Source organism: Rhopilema esculentum, chromosome 9, assembly GCF_057945365.1.
Source record: "Rhopilema esculentum isolate cy_ngs chromosome 9, ASM5794536v1, whole genome shotgun sequence".
In the NCBI taxonomy this organism is placed as follows: domain Eukaryota; kingdom Metazoa; phylum Cnidaria; class Scyphozoa; order Rhizostomeae; family Rhizostomatidae; genus Rhopilema; species Rhopilema esculentum.
The window spans coordinates 10,145,399-10,168,079 of record NC_142823.1 but is presented as its reverse complement, the minus strand read 5'-3'; the positions used below and the strand labels follow the sequence as shown (position 1 = coordinate 10,168,079).

Sequence of the window (22,681 nt, the reverse complement as noted above, 5' to 3'; positions counted from 1 at the left end):
CCATTTGAGTACAGCTGTTGAGATGACCGGATCAAACCTGACAAAAAGAAGAAAACAGGGGAGGTCTTAATAATGCATGCATTGGTGTCTTTGGGATTATTAAAGCATGTAAAAAAATATTCCAAACTGAAATAGTTAATAAGAAAATAAAAATTACCAATGAGCAAGGCATCTGCAAGAAAATGATGACCTTTTTGCATCAGAGAGGTGGCACGTAAGATTGAGAGTCTCTTTCCAGATCAAGAGAAGATCTGTTCTGAGTCAAATGAGCCTGCAATCGAGGACAGCCATGTTTTGCAAATAACAAAGGAGATAGCAAGGAGGCATTTCACGCTAAGGCTACAGGGCCTATGCAAAATGATATAATAGAGTTATTCTGAGCAAGAGCAAAGCATCAATGAGACACAAACAGATAAAAGCTGTTATCTTCATGAATCAATAGGAAAGCTGAGTTTATTTACCTAACTTTTCATTTCTTACTTGAATGCGTATCAATGGACATCAAGTGGTCAACCCTTTTATAGTTAATCAGAAAATTTAAGGTACATAAGAAAACCTTTATTGACAATAATCTCATGAAAACATGTAGGCATGAAAACAAACAGCGTATCTTAAAGTGCATATGACACGGAAATTTTTATTCGCTTAAACTATCAAAGAAACATCACTGGGAACGATGGTGAACTTAGTTTTTTCATTTGCGACTTACTTTCGTAATTATAGCTGTTTGAAAGTCGATTTTTGCTTCAAAATCTGTCACAGAGGATTGGGTCGAGTTTGACAGGAAGTGACGTAAAGTGGTTGTGTAAGTGAAAATTTAGATTGCTTTCTAAGAAGGAACAGTACGACGCAGTTCTAATTGCGAGTTTGCAAATATGTCTGATAGCGAATATTCGAGCTCGATGGCTTAAATTTTCGAAAAAAGTGAAGAAGAAGAACTTGTAGGTGCCACTGGTGGGCTATCTTTACCCTATCAGAATGAACCACTCGTTTCTTCTGCGGAAAATTCGGACGCGGAGCCAGGCGAAGCTGGCATGGCGGTCGACAGGGACCAGGCAGAAGATGAGGATGGAATACAGCCTTCCCAACTAAGCATGAAAACAAACAGCGTATCTTAACTTCCAAAAGTTTACCTTTATTCGACAGCATTTCGTCGCGCCAAATTCAATTTAGCCTCGCCATCAAACCAATGAATAGCCAAACGATATGTATTTTAGGTTTTAGGTTGATTACAAAAGACCTTCATTTTAAGATACCCTATCCGTGTTCGATTATCACTTTAAATTTCAAGTTCGAGTTTGTGATGTTACACTTTCTTGTATTTTTTCGTCTTCAGCAAGGTAAATAAGACGGACAGTAAATATTGCTGAAAATTTTAAATATTGCAGATAATAAGTTCATTTATCAAACATTGTTTGTTATATTTTGTTATATATAGTTATATTTTATCGCTTCTAGCCAACCAAAGCATTATAGTCACCAGGACAAAAACTTATTAAATATCTCATCTTTTGAACAATGTTCACTTCCAACATTCAGCAATGCGATTTCTCTTTTTTATTAGTGTATTTCTTATCCTCATAATTTGTGTGAAGCATAGAGCATAGAGCGCTTCTTCTAATTTTCATTTGTCGGATTCACATACTTCATTGTAGGGACTTGGATTTACTTACCTTCAACAAGATGGCACACAAATTACCAATGTTTTACGTTACACACAGCAAAATATGCTAATATGTTTGAAGATTTTGGTGGTAAAGGAATAATTATTTCATTTTTATTAGCTCTTGATGGATACACATGTACCTAATTTGAAAAATAAATTGATACCAATTTCTCAATTCTCTCCAACTTTATATCTTCTGGTAGGCTGCGTTAATTTCCTTAACTGTTTGGAAATAAAGTGTTCATAAAATTTCATTAATGGAGTCCTTATACTTACAGAAGAATTGGGAAACCTTTGCTTTGCATTCAACAAAAAACTCGAAAAATCTTTAAATGACAATGACGACCAATGTCATTTGTAGCGAGGAAGACAAATACAAGTTCATATGTTCATATGTTCATATTCAATCCAACAACTGATCTTTACAATCTAGATCTAATCATTCTATACAACATCACAGTTTGTTAATCAACACATCAAGACAGAACAACAGACATACTGTGCAAACAACAGAGTACAAAGATTCAGATAGAGACGATGACATTATTAAATTACATACAATAACAATCAGTTCCGGGAAGCACATGCTACACCCTCCCCTCCCTTGTACAAAAGGGTATGCAGTGTGTCTGCTTAATGTACCACAAACTCTCCAAATCGCCTTGGTGGATTTATAACTTGGCAAAGGCGTGCAGGTCTGGCAGTACCCTCAATCTGACCTCCTTGGCCCCCTTCCTGCTCATCTCTCTGTAGAGCTTCTCCTATCTGGATACCTGGTGTTTCAGGTACTGGATGTATGGGTTGCCCTTGGTCAAATGGAATGGGACATGGTTTGAGCTGGTTATGGTGAACCACAAGCAATTTCCCACTATTGGACTGGATATTGTAATTAACCCCTTGCCTGGAAACTATTTTGTATGGTCCAGTCCATCGTCTCCCAAACTTCCAATGCTTAGGTCTCCATAACCAAACTGTCTGACCCGGTTCCAAAGGGGTCCAGGATTTGTGACCCTTGTCATAAAGTGCACTCTGCTTCTTTCTAGCCTTCTCTAGCTGTTGTCTAGAAAGAATATTGGCATTCTGAATAGATTTTCTAAGAGGCTGACTATACTCTGAATGATTTAAAGGGTTATATAGAGGGATGCCTAACTCAACTTCAAGAGGCATACGCGCTGGGTGACCAAATACAATTTCATAAGGGGAAAAACCTATGGATTCGTGTACGTTGGTATTGTAAGCAAATACTGCCTGATCTAACCACGGGTCCCAATCATTAGGACTATCTGCTACAAAGTGAGACAGTATTTGCTGCAATGTGCGGTTTTGCCTTTCCACAAGTCCATCCCCTTGAGGGTGATAGGCGGTAGTACGAGATTTCTTAATTCCCATCATATCATAAATTTCATGCATAAGGGTACTATCAAAGTTTCGCCCCTGGTCTGAGTGGAGAACAACAGGGGGTCCAAACCGGGAGAAAACCCGAGACAAAAGGATTTTGGCGACAGTGGAAGCTTTTTGGTCCTTAGTGGGGAAAGCTTCACACCACTTTGTAAAGTGATCCATCATGACAAGAATGTGACGATTGCCATTTGCAGTTTCTGATAAAGGACCCATATAATTCAAAGCCCAGAAGAGAAATGGTTCACTAACCTGGATGGGTTTGAGAGGGGCTTTGGTTGATGTGGGGCTATCCTTACCTTGGCTGCACTTGATGCAATTATTGACAAAATCAGTGATGCATTCATCCATTCTGGGCCAGAAAAAACGTTCCTTAGCTCGAAGAAGAGTCCGTGTGATACCCATGTGGCCTGCAGAGGGGCTGTTATGAAGACCTTTAAGGACCTGTTGGACTAGAGACTGGGGAAGAACAATTCTCTGTCTAGTAAACCCCTGTTTAGAAGTATAGGTCCGAAAAAAGAAGGCCATTGCTAATATAAAGTTCATCCCAGCAATTCCATAATGATCTTAAAATTTTGTCGTCTTTCCAAACAAACAATGTTGGCTTGGGAAAATGGCCTTCCTTCATTTCAAATACCTTTGAAATATCAGGGTCACTCTGTTGAGCTTGCTGCAAATTGGTGTGAGGAACTAGACCCACTAGACAGCTAAGGGCTAAGCTGTTTTTGACATTTAAGGAGGCCTGATGTGACTGAGTAGCTGATGTAGTATGACTCAAACGAGAAAGTGCATCAGCATTTCCATTTGTGTAACCAGGCCTATGCTGGATGGTAAAGTCAAATTCTTGTAGATCCATAATCCACCTAGCAAAACGGCCTTTGGCTTCAACAGAATGCAACCATTTAAGGGCATTGTTATCAGTAATCAACTGGAATTTGTGACCCAACAGATAGGCTCGGAAATGTTGAGTTGCAAATACCAGAGCCAGTGCTTCCTTTTCCATGGTAGTGTAGTTTTGTTCCCTGGCTGTTAGTGTTCGGCTTGCATAAGAGACCACCCTTTCCTGACCGTAATTATCAAACTGAGCTAAGACAGCCCCGAGCCCAATATTAGAGGCATCTGTTTGAAGTATGAAAGGTTGATCAAAGTTGGGGTATGCTAAAACAGGGGCAGAACACAAAAGGTCTTTAATTCTTAGAAATGAATTTTGATGTGATTCAGTCCATGTAAATGGTATACCCTTTTTAGTAAGCTCAGTTAAAGGGGAGGCTAAGGATGCAAAGTTGGGAATGAATTTCCTATAATAGCCTGCTAAACCAAGAAAAGATCGGAGTTGTTCTAAATTTGTGGGAGGAGGAAGGCCCTGAACTGCTTTAGTTTTAGATGGATCGGTGTGAATTCCAGTACTTGGAACTGAGTGACCTTAATATATAACTTCATTAGCACCAAAAGAACATTTGGAAGCTTTGACTTTAAGGCCATTGGCACGAAACCTCTGTAAGACAGTCTGCAAACGATGGCAATGTTGGTCAATGGTCTTTGAAAAGATTATAACATCATCAAAATAGCATAAACATATATCATATCTTAGGCCTGATAATATAATGCCTATGGCTCTTGCAAATGTGGCTGGTGCTGTACATAACCCATAGGGCATCCTCAAAAATTCAAAAAGACCATGAGGGGTAATAAATGCTGTCTTTTGCTGATCTTCTGGGGACATACTTAATTGCCAATAGCCACTTCTGAGGTCTAGGGTACTAAACAAAGAATTACCATTTAAGGAGTCAAGTATATCATCAACCCAAGGCAAAGGGTGGGCATCATGGGCCGTAACTAGATTAAGCTTTCTATAATCGACACAAAATCTGTAAGAGCCATCCTTTTTTTTACAAGTACCACCGGTGAGGCCCATGGACTGGTGCTAGGTTGCACAATTTCTTGCTGTAACATGTCCTTAACCTGTTTATCAACCTCATCTCTATAATGATATGGTAATCGTCGAGGATATTGGCGAATGGGGGCGAAGTTACGAGTGTTTATGTGATGCGACAAGACTGATGTATGACCTAAGCCATCATTAAAAACATCAGGAAAGATATCAAGGTTTCAAGAATTTTCTTTCTATCAGTTGTTGAAAGATTAGGACTAAGAGCTGTTTCTAACTCAGAACGAGCCTGAGCATTTAAAACTGAGGGCTCAGAAAGGCTAGCACATAAACTATGGACTACACTAGAAGAATTCTGGGGCTCAGCTACTAACTCAGATACTGGGCAAAACCTGGCAATCTTTTGACCTGCATGTAATTCAACTTCTGACTGTGAGGGATTTAAAATTCGAACTGTAATCTCTCTACCTGCAGCTTTACTGACTGTGTAAGCAGTGAAACAACATAAATCGCTGGACTCGCCTAAACTACAAACCATACCAACTAGATTAGCACAACTTTTAGGAACCTTAGCCTGGATGACACTTTCTGTTCTACAGGGAAGAGAGATGCTAGATTCAACAGTCACAAAAACTGGACCATGGTCAGAAGACTGTACAAAAACAGGCAGGTTGCCTTGCTGTGGTAAAGCAGAGGAGCATGAGACCTCAGGGGTAGAGAGTGCAGCAGAGAGGGGCAAAGGTGCTAGAGGAGTACTGCCGTGTGGACCTACCAGGGAATAGGTACCCCCTAATACAGCAAGCTGTAAATGATTACCGGTAAGGAAATCCCATCCAAGGACACACTGAAGGGGTGGTAGTACATTATCACAGACTAGAAACTCCCCTGCATACAAAAAATCATTACTTGGGAAAGATAATGAGGCATATACATAACCAGAAGATTGCAGTGGCTGGCCTGTTATCGATACACATGTGTTGGATGTGCTTCTGAGAGAAGGTGGGGGACTTTTTGAGTGTACTGAAGCCTGAACAAGGTGTGCAAATACTTGTGAACTAATAATAGACTTCATTGACCCTGTGTCAATGAGAGCAGGCACTTGCACACCACCAAGTAAACAAAATACAAGGGGTTGGTGAGGAGCTGAAACTTTATCAGAAGCAGATCCAACACAAAAAATAGAGGGGTGCTCGTCGTTCCAACCCATTAACGAGGCACCCCCTGGAAGTTTAAAGCTGGTGAAAAAGACTTACGGAACGACTGCTGTTGTGGTACGACATTATTAACGCTATGGAATATATTTGGAGTCCGATTATTCGCACATTCTCTTGATAAATGTCCCTGTCCACCGCAGAAGGAGCAGGAAAGGTTATTATTAGGCCAGTTTTGTCCTCTTCTTTTTGAGTGCTGCATCCCCATTGTACCATGTCAGTGTGGGCAATTTCTGGCAATATGACCCAATTGCTGGCAATTAAAGCAAACGATTCTGTCCATCACAGCAGGTTTAGGAATGGAAGGGCTTGATGTTGCAAGGGCAGCAACTAAACTGGCTTGTCCTTCAATTAGGCCATCCACTTTGGCTGTTAGGGCTTCAATTTCTTCACTATGGTCGTTGTAGTCAGAACGAGGCGACGCTTCTTCAGGGAAACGAGGATTGGTATGCGGAGGCGCATGGGCTGACAAAGTAGCACATGTAGTGAGGTCACCGCCCCTGCCAGGCAAAGCCCGGAGGGCACGAATGCGTTGGGCGAATTTCAGCATGGTATCAAGGTCGGGTGTGGGCTCTGATTCCAAAAGCTTAAGTTGAAGATCCGATGGCAAAGCTTTCATAAATTGGCGGCGTAGTAAAGCATCGAAGGCTGTATCAGACAAACCTGGTTCCGCCTTGTGAAGGGTATCCTTCAGCCGCCATAAGAATAGTGTTGGGTCTTCGGATGGGCGGAGTGTCATTTCGTCAAACAGGCGATAATGGCGCTCCCTATCAGTAATCGGTGAAAAACAGGCTTGTAAATTCTCCGTCAAATGAGCAATTGTATCTTTGCTAGTGGCAGGAAGCGCTTCATAATAGGCAGCGGCGGGGCCTTGAAGAAAGGCAGGCAATTTCGTAAGGCGTGTTTCATCATTCCATGAGTTTGCCAAAGCACACCGTTCAAAATGTTGAAGCCACAGAGCGAAATCGCCATCTGTAAATCGTTCGGGTAATATACTTTGAGCCATTGCTAAACTAGACAAAATCCTGTCACCAAATTTGTAGCGAGGAAGACAAATACAAGTTCATATGTTCATATGTTCATATTCAATCCAACAACTGATCTTTACAATCTAGATCTAATCATTCTATACAACATCACAGTTTGTTAATCAACACATCAAGACAGAACAACAGACATACTGTGCAAACAACAGAGTACAAAGATTCAGATAGAGACGATGACATTATTAAATTACATACAATAACAATCAGTTCCGGGAAGCACATGCTACACCCTCCCCTCCCTTGTACAAAAGGGTATGCAGTGTGTCTGCTTAATGTACCACAAACTCTCCAAATCGCCTTGGTGGATTTATAACTTGGCAAAGGCGTGCAGGTCTGGCAGTACCCTCAATCTGACCTCCTTGGCCCCCTTCCTGCTCATCTCTCTGTAGAGCTTCTCCTATCTGGATACCTGGTGTTTCAGGTACTGGATGTATGGGTTGCCCTTGGTCAAATGGAATGGGACATGGTTTGAGCTGGTTATGGTGAACCACAAGCAATTTCCCACTATTGGACTGGATATTGTAATTAACCCCTTGCCTGGAAACTATTTTGTATGGTCCAGTCCATCGTCTCCCAAACTTCCAATGCTTAGGTCTCCATAACCAAACTGTCTGAACCGGTTCCAAAGGGGTCCAGGATTTGTGACCCTTGTCATAAAGTGCACTCTGCTTCTTTCTAGCCTTCTCTAGCTGTTGTCTAGAAAGAATATTGGCATTCTGAATAGATTTTCTAAGAGACTGACTATACTCTGAATGATTTAAAGGGTTATATAGAGGGATGCCTAACTCAACTTCAAGAGGCATACGCGCTGGGTGACCAAATACAATTTCATAAGGGGAAAAACCTATGGATTCGTGTACGTTGGTATTGTAAGCAAATACTGCCTGATCTAACCACGGGTCCCAATCATTAGGACTATCTGCTACAAAATGAGACAGTATTTGCTGCAATGTGCGGTTTTGCCTTTCCACAAGTCCGTCCCCTTGAGGGTGATAGGCGGTAGTACGAGATTTCTTAATTCCCATCATATCATAAATTTCATGCATAAGGGTACTATCAAAGTTTCGCCCCTGGTCTGAGTGGAGAACAACAGGGGGTCCAAACCGGGAGAAAACCCGAGACAAAAGGATTTTGGCGACAGTGGAAGCTTTTTGGTCCTTAGTGGGGAAAGCTTCACACCACTTTGTAAAGTGATCCATCATGACAAGAATGTGACGATTGCCATTTGCAGTTTCTGATAAAGGACCCATATAATTCAAAGCCCAGAAGAGAAATGGTTCACTAACCTGGATGGGTTTGAGAGGGGCTTTGGTTGATGTGGGGCTATCCTTACCTTGGCTGCACTTGATGCAATTATTGACAAAATCAGTGATGCATTCATCCATTCTGGGCCAGAAAAAACGTTCCTTAGCTCGAAGAAGAGTCCGTGTGATACCCATGTGGCCTGCAGAGGGGCTGTTATGAAGACCTTTAAGGACCTGTTGGACTAGAGACTGGGGAAGAACAATTCTCTGTCTAGTAAACCCCTGTTTAGAAGTATAGGTCCGAAAAAAGAAGGCCATTGCTAATATAAAGTTCATCCCAGCAATTCCATAATGATCTTAAAATTTTGTCGTCTTTCCAAACAAACAATGTTGGCTTGGGAAAATGGCCTTCCTTCATTTCAAATACCTTTGAAATATCAGGGTCACTCTGTTGAGCTTGCTGCAAATTGGTGTGAGGAACTAGACCCACTAGACAGCTAAGGGCTAAGCTGTTTTTGACATTTAAGGAGGCCTGATGTGACTGAGTAGCTGATGTAGTATGATTCAAACGAGAAAGTGCATCAGCATTTCCATTTGTGTAACCAGGCCTATGCTGGATGGTAAAGTCAAATTCTTGTAGATCCATAATCCACCTAGCAAGACGGCCTTTGGCTTCAACAGAATGCAACCATTTAAGGGCATTGTTATCAGTAATCAACTGGAATTTGTGACCCAACAGATAGGCTCGGAAATGTTGAGTTGCGAATACCAGAGCCAGTGCTTCCTTTTCCATGGTAGTGTAGTTTTGTTCCCTGGCTGTTAGTGTTCGGCTTGCATAAGAGACCACCCTTTCCTGACCGTAATTATCAAACTGAGCTAAGACAGCCCCGAGCCCAATATTAGAGGCATCTGTTTGAAGTATGAAAGGTTGATCAAAGTTGGGGTATGCTAAAACAGGGGCAGAACACAAAAGGTCTTTAATTCTTAGAAATGAATTTTGATGTGATTCAGTCCATGTAAATGGTATACCCTTTTTAGTAAGCTCAGTTAAAGGGGAGGCTAAGGATGCAAAGTTGGGAATGAATTTCCTATAATAGCCTGCTAAACCAAGAAAAGATCGGAGTTGTTCTAAATTTGTGGGAGGAGGAAGGCCCTGAACTGCTTTAGTTTTAGATGGATCGGTGTGAATTCCAGTACTTGAAACTGAGTGACCTTAATATATAACTTCATTAGCACCAAAAGAACATTTGGAAGCTTTGACTTTAAGGCCATTGGCACGAAACCTCTGTAAGACAGTCTGCAAACGATGGCAATGTTGGTCAATGGTCTTTGAAAAGATTATAACATCATCAAAATAGCATAAACATATATCATATCTTAGGCCTGATAATATAATGCCTATGGCTCTTGCAAATGTGGCTGGTGCTGTACATAACCCATAGGGCATCCTCAAAAATTCAAAAAGACCATGAGGGGTAATAAATGCTGTCTTTTGCTGATCTTCTGGGGACATACTTAATTGCCAATAGCCACTTCTGAGGTCTAGGGTACTAAACAAAGAATTACCATTTAAGGAGTCAAGTATATCATCAACCCAAGGCAAAGGGTGGGCATCATGGGCCGTGACTAGATTAAGCTTTCTATAATCGACACAAAATCTGTAAGAGCCATCCTTTTTTTTACAAGTACCACCGGTGAGGCCCATGGACTGGTGCTAGGTTGCACAATTTCTTGCTGTAACATGTCCTTAACCTGTTTATCAACCTCATCTCTATAATGATATGGTAATCGTCGAGGATATTGGCGAATGGGGGCGAAGTTACGAGTGTTTATGTGATGCGACAAGACTGATGTATGACCTAAGCCATCATTAAAAACATCAGGAAAGATATCAAGGTTTCAAGAATTTTCTTTCTATCAGTTGTTGAAAGATTAGGACTAAGAGCTGTTTCTAACTCAGAACGAGCCTGAGCATTTAAAACTGAGGGCTCAGAAAGGCTAGCACATAAACTATGGACTACACTAGAAGAATTCTGGGGCTCAGCTACTAACTCAGATACTGGGCAAAACCTGGCAATCTTTTGACCTGCATGTAATTCAACTTCTGACTGTGAGGGATTTAAAATTCGAACTGTAATCTTTCTACCTGCAGCTTTACTGACTGTGTAAGCAGTGAAACAACATAAATCGCTGGACTCGCCTAAACTACAAACCATACCAACTAGATTAGCACAACTTTTAGGAACCTTAGCCTGGATGACACTTTCTGTTCTACAGGGAAGAGAGATGCTAGATTCAACAGTCACAAAAACTGGACCATGGTCAGAAGACTGTACAAAAACAGGCAGGTTGCCTTGCTGTGGTAAAGCAGAGGAGCATGAGACCTCAGGGGTAGAGAGTGCAGCAGAGAGGGGCAAAGGTGCTAGAGGAGTACTGCCGTGTGGACCTACCAGGGAATAGGTACCCCCTAATACAGCAAGCTGTAAATGATTACCGGTAAGGAAATCCCATCCAAGGACACACTGAAGGGGTGGTAGTACATTATCACAGACTAGAAACTCCCCTGCATACAAAAAATCATTACTTGGGAAAGATAATGAGGCATATACATAACCAGAAGATTGCAGTGGCTGGCCTGTTATCGATACACGTGTTGGATGTGCTTCTGAGAGAAGGTGGGGGACTTTTTGAGTGTACTGAAGCCTGAACAAGGTGTGCAAATACTTGTGAACTAATAATAGACTTCATTGACCCTGTGTCAATGAGAGCAGGCACTTGCACACCACCAAGTAAACAAAATACAAGGGGTTGGTGAGGAGCTGAAACTTTATCAGAAGCAGATCCAACACAAAAAATAGAGGGGTGCTCGTCGTTCCAACCCATTAACGAGGCACCCCCTGGAAGTTTAAAGCTGGTGAAAAAGACTTACGGAACGACTGCTGTTGTGGTACGACATTATTAACGCTATGGAATATATTTGGAGTCCGATTATTCGCACATTCTCTTGATAAATGTCCCTGTCCACCGCAGAAGGAGCAGGAAAGGTTATTATTAGGCCAGTTTTGTCCTCTTCTTTTTGATTGCTGCATCCCCATTGTACCATGTCAGTGTGGGCAATTTCTGGCAATATGACCCAATTGCTGGCAATTAAAGCAAACGATTCTGTCCATCACAGCAGGTTTAGGAATGGAAGGGCTTGATGTTGCAAGGGCAGCAACTAAACTGGCTTGTCCTTCAATTAGGCCATCCACTTTGGCTGTTAGGGCTTCAATTTCTTCACTATGGTCGTTGTAGTCAGAACGAGGCGACGCTTCTTCAGGGAAACGAGGATTGGTATGCGGAGGCGCATGGGCTGACAAAGTAGCACATGTAGTGAGGTCACCGCCCCTGCCAGGCAAAGCCCGGAGGGCACGAATGCATTGGGCGAATTTCAGCATGGTATCAAGGTCGGGTGTGGGCTCTGATTCCAAAAGCTTAAGTTCAAGATCCGATGGCAAAGCTTTCATAAATTGGCGGCGTAGTAAAGCATCGAAGGCTGTATCAGACAAACCTGGTTCCGCCTTGTGAAGGGTATCCTTCAGCCGCCATAAGAATAGTGTTGGGTCTTCGGATGGGCGGAGTGTCATTTCGTCAAACAGGCGATAATGGCGCTCCCTATCAGTAATCGGTGAAAAACAGGCTTGTAAATTCTCCGTCAAATGAGCAATTGTATCTTTGCTAGTGGCAGGAAGCGCTTCATAATAGGCAGCGGCGGGGCCTTGAAGAAAGGCAGGCAATTTCGTAAGGCGTGTTTCATCATTCCATGAGTTTGCCAAAGCACACCGTTCAAAATGTTGAAGCCACAGAGCGAAATCGCCATCTGTAAATCGTTCGGGTAATATACTTTGAGCCATTGCTAAACTAGACAAAATCCTGTCACCAAATTTGTAGCGAGGAAGACAAATACAAGTTCATATGTTCATATGTTCATATTCAATCCAACAACTGATCTTTACAATCTAGATCTAATCATTCTATACAACATCACAGTTTGTTAATCAACACATCAAGACAGAACAACAGACATACTGTGCAAACAACAGAGTACAAAGATTCAGATAGAGACGATGACATTATTAAATTACATACAATAACAATCAGTTCCGGGAAGCACATGCTACACATTTGTATCCACAGGTGCTTTTTCTGTTTAGAAAAAGAAACCTGGAAGAGAGTTTAAAGTTTGAATCCATTGTGGGAACCTACTACAATCAATAGAATGTATCAAACCTTCAGCACTAAGCAATGAAAACTCTATGACAATTTCAACACAGTTAAAATAACAGTGGATATTGATGTTACTTACTGTCTCTTCAAAAAGCCTAGTTTTTCTTGGCATGAAATTTAGTTTTCTTGTCGCAGACACCTATTTGCTAGGGTTTTGTGGGTGTTGGCCAAGCTGTACCTTTGAGATCCTGCCCCCTCCAAATCGATGCTTTACTGAAATAAATCCTGCTTTCAATTAAATAAGTTGATTCAAAATGTCGCATAGAAAACAACTTTTTTGTCATCAAGTAGAAAGCTACTTACAGACTCGATTTTCGAGGAACAGTAGCACCTTATCTATAGTGTAGAAAAGACCCATATGGTTTAAATGTTAATAGCTTTTAACATTTCAAATAATACCTGCCCTTGATGAATCAAAAGCAGATACAAAAGAAACATGGTTTCCTATAAACCATTGACAAACAATTGAAAACATAGGGACAGAGAACAACTGAAAAAAACTGACCACAAGGCCCCAAAGGGATAGTAAGTGAGAAACAAACTAGGACCAGAACTTGTCATGTAAGGTAATAGTCACAAAATTCAATTAAAATAAAATATCAACAAGAAACTAGAAAAGGCAAATTTTATGTAAGTCATTCTGAATCCCCCTTTATCAGGAAATGGCAATGTTGTTTAGGGAACAAATGAAACTGTGAATTCCTCAAAACAGCATTTATGCCATAAACAGTTGTAAGCTGTGACACAAAAGTGCCTGAAAAAGTTGTCATAAAAACTGATTTAAAAGTGCCACTCTTAGCCAAATTCAAGGCCAAAAATGATCTTCTGGGATCACAAACACCTGAATGTGACCTTGCCAAAGTTTATTTAAATTTATCGAAATTATCGAGTTTATTTAGTAGCATTTAGAAAAAAACCTGCGGCAAGTCTTTGATTCAGCTTGAATTTAATTTTCAAGGGTCTCAAAACTTCGAGACTGTACAATGACATTTACTTTTTGATATTTTAAACACATTTTCATTAATTTATGTTTTCAATTCTCTGTTGTATTGAGTCATAAAAGATCAAATTCTGAAACAGTGCCAAATTATTTCAAATCTAGGTCATTAAAAAGGTAATTAATTGTAGATAATTATAATTGATTTCTTTACCTTTTCTGTTTGCGGAAAAGCTTCTCCTGTTATAGTGAAACTTGAAGAATCTCAAAACAAGCTCATCAACAGTAAAGCCAATAAAACTCTGCATGTCATACCTGATCAAATCAAGACAACACATTATTTCAGTATTGCAATGGACAGTGCTATTGGCAGGTTGAAGGAAGATCAATTGTTATGCATAATTCTCTACATTGACAAGTCATATAATGTGGTTGAAAAATTGATTTGTGTGAAGCACATCACAGACACTAGCACCGAAGGATTTTTTTAAACCTTAACTGAAATCCTATATCAGAAGTTTTGTTTCGTTAATTAAGTTTTGAGAGGAAAGTATAATTGTGTAAAGAAGCTGGCTCTGAAGCTGAGAGGAAAGCATAATAGTGTGAAGAAGTGTTGTCGGAAAATTCTAACCTTTGGACCCTAAATGTATATTATATTTTATTCTACTTCTATTTTACGGGGTCATTCACAAAGTATGTAAGCATTTTTGGGGGGTTTTTTAGACATTTTTTTGGAATTTCTGCGATTTTTCGAGATTTTTCTAGATTTGTTTGAGATTTTTAATATACTTCAGACCCCCCTCCCACATGTACGCAGTTGTACTTTCTGAGTTAAACCCTCCCTTTTTTGCGTACATACACTTTGAAAAGGCCCACCTATTTTAATCTACATGAATTAAAATTTTGAGTAAGGTAACAAGGCAAAAAGACATTCCTTGAAATGAAAACAGTTGTAAAAACAATAAATCATATATGGTTATTCTAAGGTCCATAATAAATATCTATGGTAGAGTTTTTTTGGCAATTTACAGGCAGCTGATGCTTTTTTGAAGCCCTCTTTTCTGCTCATTAATTCTCTTAATCTGAAAGGTTCTGTATCCAAGAAATGTTAAGCATACACACCAGAATCAATGGAAACCTACTCCTACCCCTACTCAACTTTCCATTGGTTTTTTCTTGATTCTCCAGAAGTTGTTTGTTTTTTTAGTGGAAGTGCAGTTTAAATGAAATGGATTCAGATCCAAAAAGACATGAATTTTAAACCAATACAGATGCAAAAGTTATAGGACACACAATGGTCTTGTCAGTATGAGACAGAATGTAGCACAATCTACAGGGGCCTTGGAGTCGTGAAAAAGCTTTTGCAGTCAATTGATTAGGTCAATAAGGATAGAGATAGAGCTTTTGAAGCACGTTGCTTGCTCGGATTACTGAACGAGGATTTCTGCTTACTTTTGGACTCAGTGAAGGAACTTTTGATGGATTGTCAGGCTGTGTCAGATTTCTTACAAAATTTGGAGAATTCTCTTACTGAGGCAGTGGATATTGTTGAAAATATGATTGAAGGAATCGAATCATTAAGAAAAAAAAGCTGTTATGCTGAACTGAAATTCAAAACTGAAATTCAAAACTGAAATTCAAAACTGAAGACATTTGTGAAGATAATGACATCCAGGCAAGAGCACCTTAAAGAGCATCACGGGACCTGAGAGGTTTGAGGACGAATTAATAGATTTTATGAAAGGTATTAGAGCCGGGCCCACAGATTCTTTCAGGACCTCCATTTTCTATCCTTTGATTGACAGGTCTTTGGCAGACTTATATCGCTGATTTAGTGCTAAAAATAAAGGAATAATGAAGGGAATATCTGCGTTAACCCCAAAGTCATCATTATTTTTACAATAAAAGTTTGCAGCCTTTGCAAACATGTAAAAATGCAATTTAGGCGACTTGGAGCCTAAGATCTTTATCATGAAAAGGGTGCTGACATAGAAAGCGACAGAAGAAAATCCTAAAGCTTTTAGAATTTTCATCTTTGACTGAGCGATTACGTGATGCTTTTTTAGAGTTGAACAGATTATTAACTATTGCAAGCGTAATTCCAGTGTCAACTGCCTTCTGTGAAAGGTTTTTCAGTATCGCATCAGCTTGTTTGTCACCCTTTTTCATGACATTCTTTTAACTCATAACATTCTTTTAGCTCATCTACGACACTAAAATGCACCTTCTACCAAATCACAAATTATTCATAACAAACAAATAGTAACAAACAGGGTCATTTTTCAGCATCACAAAAGGGTTTTCAGCATCAAGAGTTGTGAAAAATTACATACAAAATAGGATGACACATGCAAAACTAAATTGTTTGATTCTTTTGGAAATTAAGAGTAGAAAAGTGATACAGCTATAGAGACCTCTAAATGCAAATTTCCGAACTTTTGAATTTTGCTTGTATAATTTACTTAGTATTTCCTTCGTATCCAATTTTGATTATTTGCTTTTGGGTTATGTTTTAAGGGAAGTGTGATCCAAACAATCTTTTGGTGGTACAAAACTTGTAAATAGCTTTGAAAAAAGCAAACATTTAGTAAACTAAAGCTTTTCGTCTGACACTCTTCAGAGTTTAAAACGTCAGAACATAGATCGAAAACTCTACGCTAAGAAATATATATACCCAGTTGTGGATCGAAATAGGCCAATCAGAAACACGAGCACATGACTGTAAAGGTTGACCAATCAGTGCCGCTTGCCTATTAGAATGTTACCAATGGAGTCCTAAGGTGAAAACGAACTCCTTTTGTCTACACAGTAGCGGTTTTTTCGTGCTTATGTAGATAGATTCTAAAACTGCTAGGTGGAACGACGATCGGGCTTTTCCAATAATCCGAAACATGTTGCCATTATAGTTTTTTGCACAAACTGGGTTTTCTAGCAAATGCTGCCCGATAGCAGAATCGCAGGTCTTATTAGTAATTTTGGATTTGCAAGACCGAGGTGGCTGTTCTCTTTGTGGATGTGTTTTGTTTCTAATATTAGATGGAACGTGTTGTTTTATCCTATCCTCCAATTTTTGGGTGGTGCGTCCTACGTAGCCAGAATCACACTGGCACGTGAATTCATACACAACAGAACTTTTTTTTGTGGCAGGAACGCAGTCCTTTTGAATGGACGGAAGGGCCTTTTTTGTACTGTAAACAACACATGGGTTAACCGCGAAGAAACAATTTGTTATGGCCTGTTTTATTTGGCTTTCAAAACGTAGGGAGCTGTTACCGATCCAGGGTAGTTTTAGATAGACCGGGCACTTTTGAGGACCAAATTTTACATCAATTTTAATGTAAACTGAAATAACATGTTCTGGATAGCCGTTCTCCAGAAAAATCTTAGTTAGTTTTTCAAGTTCCGAGTCGAGTTTAGACTTGGAACAAATCATCAGTGCCCTATGTGTGAGCGTTTTGATGAGGCTGATTTTTCTTTGTTTTGGGCAAAACGAACTCCATCGAGTGTATAACCCCGAAAATGTTGGTTTACAGTATACACTGGTGAGAAATCCAGTGTCAGATTTTTCAACCAAAACATCAAGAAATGGCAAGGAGTTATTTTCTTCCTTTTCAAATGTAAAATGTAGGGATGTGTGAAGACCATTAAGGCGTTTTAGGAAAATATCACACTCAGCCTCTGTTTTGAAAATAGATTAGAAGTGTGATCCGTAAAAACAGAAGAATAAAATAGAAGATTAAAATAGAAGTGTGATCCGTAAAAACTTTACCAGTTCCCTTGTTGTAGACACTTTGACATTAAGCCCCACCCCATAATTTCTTCCCTGGCGCCATCCCTGAAGTAAAATAGGTTTTGGCTGAATGAGATCACATTTTAACATCTCTCACCAGGAGCGTCGGGCACTGCTCATAGTATTTACTGTCTATGAGCAATTTTTTTCAAGAGAAAGAAAAATCTGAGATAACATAAGTCAACAAACACAATGGTCTCTTTTTCATGTGTAGTATGTCATCTTCACTGATCAAGAAAAAAGACTGGATCGAGCAACTGCGCTCCAATTGTGAAGCCAATCATACTGCATAGCTGTGAACCACTCAGTCAGCGTCTCAGATGTAAACATCACAGGGTCACAGTTGATATTGAAAGGGAAACTTTGTCGCAGTTTTTGGAAAGGTTCTGCGCTTAAAGAAAGTTTCTTAAATAATTTCTTAACACTTTTAAGGCATGATTGACCGTTTTGTTGTTTATGCTCAGATCCCACTGCTCAGATCATTCTTGATTACAATATTATTGCCTTAACATAGTTGCCATATGGCAACAAAATATTCCTGCCTCATTTACAACAGGTTGTCCTCGTTTTGGTAAGATTTCCAAGCACGTGTTTTATGTTTGAACTCTCGTCTTCTCAATACAAACGGTTGCCATGAAGTTGAAATTCAGAATTAAAAGCGCAAGACATTGAAAGAGGGTAAGTTTCCAGTATTTTTCGGTGTTCACATTCACATAGATAATTTGGTGTTCACATTCACATAGATAATTTGGTGTTCACATTCACATAGATAATTTGGTGTTCACATTCACATAGATAATTTGGTGTTCACATTCACATAGATAATTTGAGAGATATTTATTGTGCAATTCCTAGTTACCTTACTGAGTTCATACGAGTAAATAGTTTAAAACGGGTGGACCAGTCCTTTTCAAGATTGTGTTGAAGCCTTCAAATGAAATTTTTGCTTACAAACTTGGTTGCAATATGGCAACTATGGCCAATCAAGGTTAGAATCGGGCCAGATTTTAGCTTTAGATTTCCGACATCATATTCAGCGATATTTGTTTTTTATGCCTAAAAAAGAATTATTAATATCTTTTACATCTAACATCAATACTAAGGGTGGGGGGGGAGGGGATTTGAAGACAATGACAGTAAGTGAACAGATAGAGGCATTTTTAGCATTGCTTCATAGCTTCAAATTCTATATATGTTAGTATATGACTTCTGTATTATTGTAGATTTTCGGACATTGAAAGCTTTTCATCTAAAACAAAATCTAGAAAGGCTCAGTGATCTGCATTAAAATTTGTAATAAAAGTATTTTTGACTGGTAAAGAAGATAAAAAAACTAGCCTACAACAAGAGCAAAATAAACTAAAGTTCAAAGCTTTATTGAAAAAAGGTTAAACTTTGCTCTTGTTTGTATAAATACAGATTAATCATACTAATCTATGCCTTGAGTTCTCTTTTTGAAATAGTTTTTGTCTTTTCATAGAGACACAAAATGGAATACGAGGTGCGTAAGAAGATAAGGTATGATGTTGTTGAGGCTATCAATTTTGCTATGGCACCAGGGTCTGATTCTGAGCTATCAGAACTTGAAGATGAGGAAGAAGATGAGAAAGTTGTAGAAGATACAATTACTGAAATGATAGTTAAACAACAAGAGCATTATGAAAACTTTGAGGTTGTGTGCATAGAAACAACAGTTAAGATCATATTCCATTCAAAATTTTGGAGAAAACTGTACAAAAGTGAATGCAGATAAAGCAAAGGACTCAGCTGAAGATAACTGTATTGACAGAGAAGGGAATGAATGTGATGTGAAATCTAACGATGCAAAAAGGAGGGCCAAGAAAAGTCATGTTTTTTCGTTGTGGTAATCCTAAGACCCCCGCCGTTGACTCTACCTTCTCAGCGGGAGTCTAAAGTTTGCCCCCTGATAATTTTGATGAGCTTACACCATTATGGTACTTCAAAGAATTTTGGGAGGATGAAATGACAGACAATCTGTGTGAGCAAACCAATTTAAACAGTATTCAAAAATCTGGAAAAAGTATATGCACTACAACAGATGAAATTGAGCAACTCCTTGGGATCCAGATAAAAATGGCTTTGGTTAAGATGCCAAGGTATGCAAACTATTGGCAGGCGGAAACAAGATATGCTCCTGTAGCTGATGTAATGAGCAAGAACCGCTACAAAAAACTAAGGCAGTTCCTCCATGAAAATGAGAACACTTTAAAAAATGATCCAGTAAACAAAGATAATAAATTGTACAAAGTTTCACCAATTTTGGACAAATTGAGAGAAAACTGCCAAAAAATTGAACAAGAAGAGCACCAATCTATTGATGAGCAAATTGTTCCAACAAAGACAAAATTATGCGGTATGGCTATTATACAGAAGGTATTGCAATCAGCTTGGCATCTCTAGAGCAAAACAGATTTATCTACTTGAGTTTGTTAGCAAATTAGCAGATGCTCCGATCAAAGCAAACAAACCACCAGCTAGAAGGTCAGTTGGAAGACCATCAAAGCGTCCTGCATCCATTGATATCCAGGAAACTCCCAAGAGAGGAAGAGCCCCAAAAACAGGGTTGCCTGATCAGGATTCAAGATTTGATGGAGTTGGTCATTGGCCAGAACACAGAGAAAGAAAGAACAAATGTAGAAGCTGCAAAGTTGGTTTTAGCCGGGTTTACTGCGAAAAGTGCCAACTATGTTTATGTCTTACATCGAGAAAAAGCTGTTTCAGAGACATTCATCACAAGTAAAATTAAGTTTTTTTTTAAAAAAAATCAAGAGACTAACGTCATTTATGACTGTTTATGTGTTCTAAATGTGTTTTTGGCATGTTATTTTATATTCTATACAACTTTTCTTTTTTTGTCTTGGACCCTTGTGGACCATAGTTGCCATATGGCAACCAAATGAAAACAATAGTTTTAATTAAGATTTTTCCAAAAAAAATTCAAAAGTATTCTTTTACCATGAGAACAACATAGAATAATCAGTATAATAATTTTTTTGAATAATATTTCAAATGTGGCCCTTAAAGGGTAAACGATGCTGCCTTATTCTAAAGCTCTAAAACACTGAGAAAAAGTAGTTAAAAGATAGAATAAGAAACTTTTGACTACCACACTTGACTGTTAGCGTAAATTTGTTAACTTAATCATAAAAGGCCTAATTTTTTCTGGCTGGCAAAAGAGGATTTAATACATTTAGGGTTACAGTGATATATCTACAGGTTGAATGGTGAGTCTTTACATACACAAGTCTTCGTTCTTTGATTTAAAAAAATAAATCGTAAAATTTTCCTAAAGTCAACTCTTTTGTGTATAAATATCAAACAAAGCTATCTCTGGTGTTGGGTACAACCATGCAGAGGTGGAATCTTTTGCCATGCCCCTTGGGATGACTTACTTTGTATATTTCTTTAGCAAAGGACCCTAATGATCACAGCATGCTTGACAGGACATGCTGATAGGTTTGCAAATATGATATAACTTGCTCTTCCTGCTTTAACAAAGTTTATTGCCATTTCAGTATGGAAGGACATAGGATGAAGGAAGGAACGAAATTACTAATAGAGATAGAGAAGTTGAAGGATATTATTTCTCAACAAAACGGTATATTCTTCATTGTACTTATACAAATTTGTGCATTATTATTATTATTATGAGGTATTTCTATAGAGAATTATGCTTAAATAGGCCTTCTGTCTTTCGGGGCAAGAAAGGATGTGTATGGCTGCTAGATCCAAGTGCACGACAACATGTCAAACAACAAACCTTCTTTGCCACTATGTTTGGTTGTGTGGTACCTAAAATGATTTAATTTGTCAAACGTTTTGGCAACTCTTGTATGAATTTTCAAGTAATTGAAGCTTGTTACTAAAGCTTAGATTAAGCAGTTGAATGTTGATTGATCAAATTAAATCTTTATTGCATAATTCTTTTTTAGATTACAGTAATCTTTGCATTGTGTTCGTCTCAAAGGGCAAGGCTCATGTCCTCATTTCCCAACTCTATATTTTGTTTTATTTTACAACTGCCAAAGCCAGTGATTTTGTTTTTTAGTTTGAGTTACCGATCAAAAGTGAATTTTGCTTTTAGGTATTAACTTCTGCCATCCATTTTGTAGTCTATAAATGTAGACTTTTTGACTATGTCACAAAGAGTAAAATGATATTGAATCCCCATAAAAGTCTACTCCACCGTTTGAACTTGTTAGCTTGTGATATTCTACTTCTTTAAAATTCAGAGCAAAAAGATGTTCAAATTTTTGCCCCCAGGCAAACTGTTATTCCTATATAAATTTTTATAGAACGTTTTTTATTTATTTATAAACGTTAGCAAGGATGCAGAAAAAGTGAAAAAAAAAGTTTTTGGGATTATGGTAAAAGTATAAGGTAAAATTTTCTTTAAAGATTCAACAAATTACTGCCAAATTACAAACAAGGTTGCCAAAATTTTCCAACCAATTCGGTGCTTTATAAGGGACCAAGCCCACTCTCCGCAGCCACACATCACTAATAAACAATTTTTTGGAAGTCAATGTTTGGCTAGGTTTGTGAAATAATAAAAATGAAACCGGCCTAAAATACCCAAACTGAAATCACAACTTCTGAGTGAACGAGAAGTTACAACTCTTGTTACAACGAGAAGCGCAATATTGTGTTTCATGATTAGCCATAGTTTTCCATAATAGATTTGGATTTCCCGCGAAATTTGGGTCACAGTTGTAATGGCACCTAAAAGAATTCTGTGGCCCCAAAAGCTGTGGTTGTTGAACAATAGGTTGCTTGATCCAGTCTTTTTTCTAAATCAGTGGTTGTCTGTCCTTTGACCCAACCTAAATAATTTTTTCTACCAGTTATGTTTTGTTTTAATAACGCTTTTGTTGTTTTTTGTTATATTTGTGCTATTGGCAGCCACAAAATCAAGAAACAGCCATGCTTATAGTTTTCAAACCCTATCAATGGGGAGGGTTTGACCTTTTGTTCTACAGTAGCTATACATCACAGTAGCAAGTTATTTTTTCTTTCACTAACATAACTTTCTTATAGAGAATCAAATTATTATTGATGGAATATTCTGGGACATACCCAAAGGTATTTTCATTACATTGCGGAGTTTAATATAGGAGCAAAACTTCAAATATTCCTGGATTCGTGGTGATGAAGTTGGAATTAGAAATTTCTGTTTGATTTGTTGAAGTTTGTATTTTCTCTATTATGGAACAC

The 22,681-nt window shown here is 38.7% G+C and overlaps 1 protein-coding gene across 1 annotated transcript; it reads right to left on the bottom strand.

Annotated features, from left to right (window-relative positions):
* Positions 1–11,557: 11,557 nt before the first annotated feature.
* On the bottom strand, positions 11,558–12,346 carry LOC148959598 (uncharacterized). Its single transcript, XM_089110138.1, has one exon. The coding sequence runs from the start codon at positions 12,344–12,346 to the stop codon at positions 11,558–11,560; it is 789 nt and encodes a 262-aa protein (XP_088966264.1).
* Between the last annotated feature and the right edge of the window lie 10,335 nt (positions 12,347–22,681).